At 40.8% G+C, this 10,693-nt stretch overlaps 1 protein-coding gene across 2 annotated transcripts in view; it reads left to right on the top strand.

The window, feature by feature from the left end:
• The first annotated feature begins 944 nt into the window (after positions 1-944).
• LOC106579641 (piezo-type mechanosensitive ion channel component 2) overlaps positions 945-10,693 on the top strand; it is a 256,001-nt gene continuing 246,252 nt past the window's right edge. For both annotated transcript variants that reach the window (XM_045702749.2, XM_045702748.2), the window contains exon 1: positions 945-1,818. In XM_045702749.2, the coding sequence (XP_045558705.2) occupies positions 1,755-1,818 (64 nt within the window). In that variant the 5' untranslated portion in view covers positions 945-1,754. The remainder of the gene's footprint in view (positions 1,819-10,693) is intronic.

Genomic DNA, 10,693 nt, shown 5'->3' with positions numbered 1-10,693 from the left:
TTAGCTTTGGCATTCTATTTATTTAAATATCTTGTTTAATTATTTCATATATTTTTAATGTGATAAGGCCACACAGAGGGACATAGATTATTACAGACAGCCCCAAAAGGGCCACTATATGTCTTGTGATAGATTACAGAAATTCTGGTAGTTTACTGGTAAACTTTTCCAGTATATACCCTCCCTTTGCAACCCTATTCAACCAAGCCTTTCATGTTGCCCCACTCAAAGGCCGACAGATGTCGCTGTTGTATACATGACATTCATTGTATCCTATTCTTCTATGAAAGCAAATAGGGACTGCTGCTGCACTAGTTGTTTTAGGTTGTGTAACAACAATGCTAATGCGTTATAACAACCTATATCCACACTCTCCCTCAAGCAAATTGTTGCACGAACTGTTTTGTAGCCTATGAACATGTCATAGGTTACTGTTGCTAAGCAGCATTACCTTATGATTATGTATTGCTTGTAGGTGTAGTCTACACACGGCCTACAGGTTTTATTTGTTTATTTGTGTACAATAAATCAAGTAGCTTACAAAATCATAACCATATGCATATAAGTTATTCATAATATAATCCTCAACTATTTTTTAGTGTAGGCCTAACAGTTAATTCACGAGAAAAGACAATTACTATGTTACATCCATATATAATATAACATGGTCTATCTCTATGGTTTTAACTATTATATGAGATGATTTAGCTCATAAACAAATAATAGAACAATAGCGAACTAGCCTACTCGTCCATAACCTGTCCCTGTGCAAGGCCCAAACCTGATTCCCCCTTTTCCCGTTAGTCGCGTAAAATCGTCCCAGTTTGGAATCTGCGCGGGTTGGAGTTACCTGACCCAGAGGAGGGATTGGAATGCGGCCGCCACGCCTCGCAGCTCTCCGGGGAGGAGCAACATATGCTCACAACCCTGCCCTGCGTCTACCTCCCGCTCCTCATTCGGGACCAGGCATCGTTCCCTAATTCTTGCCTGACTTCTCAATGGTGGAGTCATTTGTCAGTTACAGGGTGGTCTTGTGAAGTTTTCGTTGGGGATGAGAAAAGTGTAATCATACGAGATAGTAAAACATACAGCTGTACGGGAGCTGGGGCATGAGCGACGACTGTTATGTAGGCTTCTCCATAGGAAAGCATAGTCACGCTTTTACGCACTTCCAGGTGTCTTCTCGTACCAAACTAAAAGTGAATAAAGAAACGTGACGCTTGACAAACTGCGTTCACTATCCAAAACCGGGATTATGAATTTGCAACTTGTTGACTGTTTTTCATAATTGTTTTCTATTTTAAGCGCGGTGCTGGAATGATGTATTTACTATTAGGTCTACGCGCGATCCACAATCAAGACAACCGTTATCAACAGGTAGTCTAATGTGGATAAACTGCCATGTTGATATGCTGTTACTACCACACTTTTTTTCTGCAAGAAATTGTAGGCTGCTCCGCGTGACGAGTGTTATCCTACTGGTCCAGATGTTTGGGATATTGGATGTGGGGTGTTGAAACTAGGATAGAGGACGCTGCCGTGCCTAAACTTTACTCAGCTCTTGGCTATGGTTTATCAACAGCGCTGTTTTGGACTTGGACTTCTAAAAATAATGTCGGAGACACCAACGGGACAATGCCCTCTCACCTGGACGTTGGAGAGAGCTGGAAGGATGCATTGAGATTCCCTTACGCCAGATAGCAGCGTATCACCATAAAATAGCTTTTCCGTTTATATTTCATAAATCCTAAAGAATGGCTTCCCAGGTGGTGTGCGGACTGGTCTTCAGGCTGCTGCTCCCAGTTTGTCTCGCTGCAGGTAAGTTGAAGGGGTTGCGCAATGCAGATTTTATAGCCTGTAGAGTGTTGCTGAAAATTGCAGCTGCATTGACAATCAACAAAAAAAAAAAGACTAAATATTTATGTATATCAAAACGTTTTTGGTTTGTTTATTTGGAATTGACTAGGCCTATTGAATTGGAAACTTAATCAGTACAGACATAGTAGGCTATGTTTGATAATAGCATAACCACTTACAAAATAATATAATAAGTATGATAATTATTATTGTTATTATTATTATTACTGAGCTAACAATGTGTCCTTCATCAGATACTGTTATGCAATGTTGCTAAAACTAACAAACCACTTACAAAATAATAACCTACAATTTATGCAAGTCATAAAACAAAATCGTAACTTTGGATTACTCTGACCAATAAATAGTGCCAATACCAAACCAATTTGAAGTAATAAAAGTACATAAATTGATGCGGCTAAACCTGTGTAATTGTTAAGATTAACGTCATTCAAATTAATTAAATATACTTTTTTTGCATTTTGAAATACTTTGTTGAATGCTGAATAGGCTGTTCAGAAGCCTAGCAAGGAGCTAAAAAGCCATTGTAACAGAGATGTTCTAATCACTTCATAGATAGAAATGCTCTTATTGTCGTATATAATATCTGCGCATGACATTTCTGAGCACCTGAGTGTTAAACATTTTTTTGCAGTTTTTTAAAACAGGTTTTATGCTCAGATAATGAAAGATTTGTGTTAAAAAATGTACATATTTAGTATTTTTTTATGGATGTTGACTGACAAAGTTAGTTTGGTATAAGTTAGTTTGGTATAATAATTTGTTCTTAACTGACTTGCCTAGTTAAATTAAGGTTAAAAAAATAAGTTTTTTCAAAATAGCTCCTAACTGTTTTTCAAAATCTTTTATTTGACTAGGCAAGTCAGTTAAGAACAAATTCGTATTTACAATGACGGCCTAGGAACAGTGGGTTAACTGCCTTGTTCAGGGGAAGAACAACAGATTTTTACCTTATCAGCTCGGGGATTTGATCGGTTACTGATTCGATGCTCTAACCACTAGGCTACCTACCGCCCCTTTGACTGATTAAAACTTGGACTGTTCTCTTGGCAGCTGTGGATGGGTTTAGGGTTAGATGTTACTGTGGATGGGTTTAGGGTTAGATGTTACTGTGGATGGGTTTAGGGTTAGATGTTACTGTGGATGGGTTTAGGGTTAGATGTTACTGTGGATGGGTTTAGGGTTAGATGTTACTGTGGATGGGTTTAGGGTTAGATGTTACTGTGGATGGGTTTAGGGTTAGATGTTACTGTGGATGGTGTGCCCAGTAGTAGCAGGATACCGTTGTCAGGTTGTCCTGGTCTGTGTTCCACTTCCTACGGTCGCCATTGTCGATATCAGAATCAGAAACTCCCCACTTACACAACACAAAAATTGCTCCTGTTCTTGCAGTATGAGGAATAATCTGGCTTTACAAACAAAACCATAGGGAGCAAGCAAATGCCTGTTTTCATTCCTCAAATCACAAGTCAAAGTCTGTTTATGTTTTATAACACAATGTGATGTTAAGGATGTGTGGTGAAAATTCATATATACAAAATATATCAATTTCTAAAGATCAGATTGGTGAGATATTGGCCCATACAGCCTTTACTGTAAATGATTGGTCACAATGTTTGGATCAACCTTACTGCCTAGGGAATCAGTCTCAGAGTTGAAGAAAATGTGTTTGCTATCATTCAACATATTTATTCAGCATCAACATCTTGTATTTATGTACTAAAGACTGTAATGGTATTCCTCCTTAATAAAGACTATATGGTTGGTTGGTATTCCTCCTTTATAAAGACTGTATGGTTGGTTGGTATTCCTCCTTTATAAAGACTGTATGGTTGGTTGGTATTCCTCCTTTATAAAGACTATATGGTTGGTTGGTATTCCTCCTTTATAAAGACTGTATGGTTGGTTGGTATTCCTCCTTTATAAAGACTGTATGGTTGGTTGGTATTCCTCCTTTATAAAGACTGTATGGTTGGTTGGTATTCCTCCTTTATAAAGACTGTATGGTTGGTTGGTATTCCTCCTTTATAAAAACTGTATGGTTGGTTGGTATTCCTCCTTTATAAAGACTGTATGGTTGGTTGGTATTCCTCCTTTATAAAGACTGTATGGTTGGTTGGTATTCCTCCTTTATAAAGACTGTATGGTTGGTTGGTATTCCTCCTTTATAAAGACTGTATGGTTGGTTGGTATTCCTCCTTTATAAAGACTGTACGGTTGGTTGGTATTCCTCCTTTATAAAGACTGTATGGTTGGTTGTTATTCCTCCTTTATAAAGACTGTATGGTTGGTTGGTATTCCTCCTTTATAAAGACTGTATGGTTGGTTGGTATTCCTCCTTTATAAAGACTGTATGGTTGGTTGGTATTCCTCCTTTATAAAGACTGTATGGTTGGTTGGTATTCCTCCTTTATAAAGACTGTATGGTTGGTTGGTATTCCTCCTTTATAAAGACTATATGGTTGGTTGGTATTCCTCCTTTATAAAGACTGTATGGTTGGTTGGTATTCCTCCTTTATAAAGACTGTATGGTTGGTTGGTATTCCTCCTTTATAAAGACTATATGGTTGGTTGGTATTCCTCCTTTATAAAGACTGTATGGTTGGTTGGTATTCCTCCTTTATAAAGACTATATGGTTGGTTGGTATTCCTCCTTTATAAAGACTGTATGGTTGGTTGGTATTCCTCCTTTATAAAGACTGTATGGTTGGTTGGTATTCCTCCTTTATAAAGACTGTACGGTTGGTTGGTATTCCTCCTTTATAAAGACTATGGTTGGTTGGTATTCCTCCTTTATAAAGACTGTATGGTTGGTTGGTATTCCTCCTTTATAAAGACTGTATGGTTGGTTGGTATTCCTCCTTTATAAAGACTATATGGTTGGTTGGTATTCCTCCTTTATAAAGACTGTATGGTTGGTTGGTATTCCTCCTTTATAAAGACTGTATGGTTGGTTGGTATTCCTCCTTTATAAAGACTATATGGTTGGTTGGTATTCCTCCTTTATAAAGACTGTATGGTTGGTTGGTATTCCTCCTTTATAAAGACTATATGGTTGGTTGGTATTCCTCCTTTATAAAGACTGTATGGTTGGTTGGTATTCCTCCTTTATAAAGACTGTATGGTTGGTTGGTATTCCTCCTTTATAAAGACTGTATGGTTGGTTGGTATTCCTCCTTTATAAAGACTGTATGGTTGGTTGGTATTCCTCCTTTATAAAGACAATATGGTTGGTTGGTATTCCTCCTTTATAAAGACTGTATGGTTGGTTGGTATTCCTCCTTTATAAAGACAATATGGTTGGTTGGTATTCCTCCTTTATAAAGACTGTACGGTTGGTTGGTATTCCTCCTTTATAAAGACAATATGGTTGGTTGGTATTCCTCCTTTATAAAGACTGTATGGTTGGTTGGTATTCCTCCTTTATAAAGACTGTACGGTTGGTTGGTATTCCTCCTTTATAAAGACTGTACGGTTGGTTGGTATTCCTCCTTTATAAAGACAATATGGTTGGTTGGTATTCCTCCTTTATAAAGACTGTATGGTTGGTTGGTATTCCTCCTTTATAAAGACAATATGGTTGGTTGGTATTCCTCCTTTATAAAGACTGTATGGTTGGTTGGTATTCCTCCTTTATAAAGACAATATGATTGGTTGGTATTCCTCCTTTTCATGACAGACTGACCAGGTTAATCCAGGTGAAAGCTATGATTGGTTGGTATTCCTCCTTTATAAAGACTGTATGGTTGGTTGGTAGGTATTCCTCCTTTCCATGACAGACTGACCAGGTTAATCCAGGTGAAAGCTATGATCCCTTATTGATGTCACCTGTTAAATCCACTTCAATCAGTGTAGATGAATGGGAGGAGACAGGTTAACAAATGATTTTTAAGCCTTGAGACAATTGAGACATGGATTGTCAGTTTGGCAGTAGTGTAGTTAGTTTGGCAGTGGTGTAGTCAGTTTGGCAGTGGTGTAGTCAGTTTGGCAGTGGTGTAGTCAGTTTGGCAGTGGTGTAGTCAGTTTGGCAGTGGTGTAGTCAGTTTGGCAGTGGTATAGTTAGTTTGGCAGTGGTGTAGTCAGTTTGGCAGTGGTGTAGTTAGTTTGGCAGTGGTGTAGTCAGTTTGGCAGTGGTGTAGTCAGTTTGGCAGTGGTGTAGTCAGTTTGGCAGTGGTGTAGTCAGTTTGGCAGTGGTGTAGTCAGTTTGGCAGTGGTGTAGTCAGTTTGGCAGTGGTGTAGTCAGTTTGGCAGTCATGTATCAGCACCTCCCAAACCAGATGAAAGATGTTATATCACTAGTCCTCCCTCTTCCTGAAAGATTTTATATCACTAGTTCTCCCTCTTCCTGAAAGATTTTATATCACTAGTTCTCCCTCTTCCTGCTTGTTTCCCCTCCTTTTTCAGTCCTGAGATACAGTGGCCTTTTATTTGACTCTGTGCAGTCTGTTTCATGAGAAGCCCACACTCAAAGGGAAGAAGAGCAGGCACATAGAGTTTCAGAGTCCCCTGGTAATGTGATTGTCCAGCGACATGTCTATTCCATGACTTCTGGTTTATCTGAAAGACTTGTTTATACAGACCTATCAAATTTGGGCAGCCAATGCCAATGCTGATTGAGATCTTTTGTTTTGGAGTTCAGTCATTTTGAAACTCCCCATTCCCATGACTCACCATTGGCCAGATGATGAGCATGTAGATGTCTGTATTTCTGCAAGTGTCACCATGTGTGCTTTAAGTTTTCTGTCACAAATTATGTTGTATCAGTTATTCTCTAGATGGGCTTTTGTGGAGTTGTGAGGCTTCCATGGTAAATTAAGTCCTCTTAACTAAATCACACACAAGAGCCCAATTTGGCATGGTGAGAGAAATTCAGCAGCATTGGGAATCACTGAAAGGGGAAATTTGGTCGGAAACCTACAAGAGGTTAGCCAAACTATTTAGTTAAATCTGTTGATGTAGAGTATGATTACATTGGATTACTCATTTTGAAGGGTGTTTTTCAAAGTGCAGTTTGAGGAAGAGGGAGAGAGAAACAGAGAGAGAGAGGGAGAGAGCAGGAGGGCGAGGGAGAGAGCGGATGGGAGCGGGAGAGAGTGGGAGAGAGTGGGAGGGAGAAGGAGAGAGCCGGAGGGAGAGGAAGAGAGCCCCGAGGGAGGGAGAGAGAGCGGGAGGGAGGGAGCGAGAGGGAGGGAGTGGGAGGGAGGGAGAGAGAGAGAGAGAGAGAGAGAGAGAGCAGGAGGGAGAAGGAGAGAGCCAGCGGGAGAGGAAGAGAGCAGGAGGGAGAGCGGGAGGGAGAGGGAGAAAGCAGGAGGAAGGGAGGGAGTGGGAGAGAGTGTGAGGGAGCGGGAGGGAGCGGGAGGGAGTGTGAGGGAGCGGGAGGGAGAGAGCTGGAGAGAATGGGAGAGAGCGGGAGAGAGCAGGAGGGAGAGAGCAGGAGGGAGAGAGCGGGTGGGAGAGGGAGAGAGCGAGAGGGAGTGGGAGGGAGAGGGAAAGAGTGGGAGGAAGAACGAGAGTGGGAGGGAGAGCGAGCGCGGGAGGGAGGGAGAGGGGGAGAGCAGGAGGGAGAGGTCTCTGTCTTCTGATGAAATAGCTTCTTGAAGGGTAGTTTGGATCATATCCGTCTCACTTGAAATGAGAGCGACTGTATCTGCCTCTCTTAACAAATGATAAGATATTAAACCTGTTAACATTCAGACCAACTAGAGTGATGACTGTTTCTAACTATGAATCTCAACCAGGGAGAGTTACAGTATGTGGAAACCAAAGAAGCCATTCTACCTGATGGCTATTTGATGTCCCAGCCTACTGCCCCCTCAGTGTCCCCTCACAGTGCACTGGTGACCCACAACCGTTTATGTTGAGCTTTTACCTAGGCGTTACTTTATTTCTGTTTTATTTTCGGAGAAACACGTTTTGTTTGTATGGGTCCCCAGGATGTATACAGAGACAGTAAAGTTTATACAGAGCCGGGCCAGTAAATGGGCTAAATGAAGCCGTGCATGGCTGGAGAGAAGGGGACCAGTGTTTGTAAAAAAAAATATTATCTATTTAACCTTTATTTAACTAGGCAAGTCAGTTAAGAACAAATTCTTATTTACAATGAAGGCCTACCCCGGCCAAACCCTAACCCGGATGACGCTGGGCCAATTGTGCGCCATCCTATGGGACTGCCAATCACAGCTGGTTGTGATACAGCCTGGAATTGAAACAGGGTCTGTGTTGATGCCTCTAACAGTGAGATGCAGTGTCTTTGAGCGCTGCGCCACTCGAGAGCCCTACATGGGGTGCCGCATGGCTTTCAACTGGGAGTCTTGAAGTGGACAGGCCATCACTTAAACTGCCTATGAGCACTGAGTCTTCAAGTGGAAAGGCCATCACTTAAACTGCCTATGAGCACTGAGTCCTGAAGTGGAAAGGCCATCACTTAAACTGCCTATGAGCGCTGAGTCTTGAATTGGAAAGTCCATCACTTAAACTGCCTATGAGCACTGAGTCCTGAAGTGGAAAGGTCATCACTTAAACTGCCTATGAGCACTGAGCCTGTTAAGGATCGGCCCCTTTTTTTCAATTCTCGCCTAAAATGAAATACCCAAATCTAACTGCCTGTAGCTCAGGCCCTGAAGCAAGGATATGCATTTTATTGGTACCAATTGAAAGGAAACACTTTGAAGTTTAGTGGAAATGTGAAAGGAATGTAGGAGAATATAACACATTAGATCTGGTAAAAGATAATATAAAGAAAAAAACAAACTTTTTTGTATGTTTTTTGTACCATCATCTTTGAAATGCAAGAGAAAGGCCATAATGTATTATTCCAGCCCAGTTGCAACGTAGATATTTGCCACTAGATGGCAGCAGTGTACATGCAACGTTTTAGTCTGATCCAATGAACCATTGCATTTCCGTTCAAAATTTTGTATCAAGACTGCCCAAATGTGCCTAATTTGTTTATTAATAACTTTTCATGTTCAAAACTGTGCACTCTCCTCAAACAATTTCATGGTATTCTTTCAAATCAAATTCAAATCAAATTTATTTATATAGCCTTTCTTACGTCAGCTGATATCTCAAAGTGCTGTACAGAAACCCAGCCTAAAACCCCAAACAGAAAGCAATGCAGGTGTAGAAGCACGGTGGCTAGGAAAAACTCCCTAGAAAGGCCAAAACCTAGGAAGAAACCTAGAGAGGAACCAGGCTATGAGGGGTGGCCAGTCCTCTTCTGGCTGTGCCGGGTGGAGATTATAACAGAACATGGCCAAGATGTTCAAATGTTCATAAATGACCAGCATGGTCAAATAATAATAAACACAGTTGTCGAGGGTGCAACAAGTCAGCACCTCAAGAGTAAATGTCAGTTGGCTTTTCATAGCCGATCATTGAGAGAATCTCTACCGCTCCTGCTGTCTCTAGAGAGTTGAAAACAGCAGGTCTGGGACAGGTAGCACGTCCGGTGAACAGGTCAGGGTTCCATAGCCGCAGGCAGAACAGTTGATACTGGAGCAGCAGCACGGCCAGGTGGACTGGGGACAGCAAGGAGTCATCATGCCAGGTAGTCCTGAGGCATGGTCCTAGGGCTCAGGTCCTCCGAGAGAGAGAGAAGAGAAAGAAAGAAAGAAAGAAAGAAAGAAAGAAAGAGAAGAAAGAAAGAAAGAAAGAAAGAAAGAAAGAAAGAAAGAAAGAAAGAAAGAAAGAGAGAATTAGAGAGAGCATACTTAAATTCACACAGGACACCGGATAAGACAGGAGAAATACTGAAGATATAACAGACTGACCCTAGCCCCCCGACACATAAACTACTGCAGCATACATACTGGAGGCTGTAATAGCTACATAAAGTTGGACAGTGCAGTTAGATTAACCTCCCTGGGCAAGGCGGGACGCTTGCGTCTCACCTACTCAACAGCCAGTGTAATCCCGTGGCGCGTTATTCAAATACCTCAAAAATGCAAAAACTTAAATTTTTCGAACATATGACTATTTTACACCATTTTAAAGACAAGACTCTCGTTAATCTAACCACACTGTCCGATTTCAAAAAGGCTTTACAACGAAAGCAAAACATTAGATTATGTCAGCAGAGTACCCAGCCAGAAATAATCAGACACCCATTTTTCAAGCTAGCATATAATGTCACATAAACCCAAACCACAGCTAAATGCAGCACTAACCTTTGATGATCTTCATCAGATGACAACCCTAGGACATTATGTTATACAATACATGCATGTTTTGTTCAATCAAGTTCATATTTATATCAAAGACCAGCTTTTTACATTAGCATGTGACTAGCATGTGACTAGCATTCCCACCGAACACTGCCGGTGAATTTACTAAATTACTCACGATAAACGTTCACAAAAAGCATAACAATTATTTTAAGAATTATAGATACAGAACTCCTCTATGCACTCGATATGTCCGATTTTAAAATAGCTTTTCGGTGAAAGCACATTTTGCAATATTCTCAGTAGATAGCCTGGCATCACAGGGCTAGCTATTTAGACACCCAGCAAGTTTAGCACTCACCAAAGTCAGATTTACTATAAGAAAAATGTTATTACCTTTGCTGTCTTCGTCAGAATGCACTCCCAGGACTTCTACTTCAATAACAAATGTTGGTTTGGTCCCAAATAATCCATTGTTATATCCAAATAGCGGCGTTTTGTTCGTGCGTTCAAGACACTATCCGAAAGGGTAAATAAGGGTGATGAGCATGGAGCAATTCGTGACAAAAAATGTCTAAATATTCCATTACCGTACTTCGAAGCATGTCAACCGCTGTTTAAAATCAATTTTTATGCCATTTTTCTCCTAA

This window comes from Salmo salar, chromosome 19 (genome assembly GCF_965601325.2).
Source record: "Salmo salar chromosome 19, fSalSal1, whole genome shotgun sequence".
In the NCBI taxonomy this organism is placed as follows: Eukaryota; Metazoa; Chordata; class Actinopteri; order Salmoniformes; family Salmonidae; genus Salmo; species Salmo salar.
The sequence above is the reverse complement of the archived record's forward strand: the minus strand, read 5'-3'. Positions and strand labels throughout refer to the sequence as shown.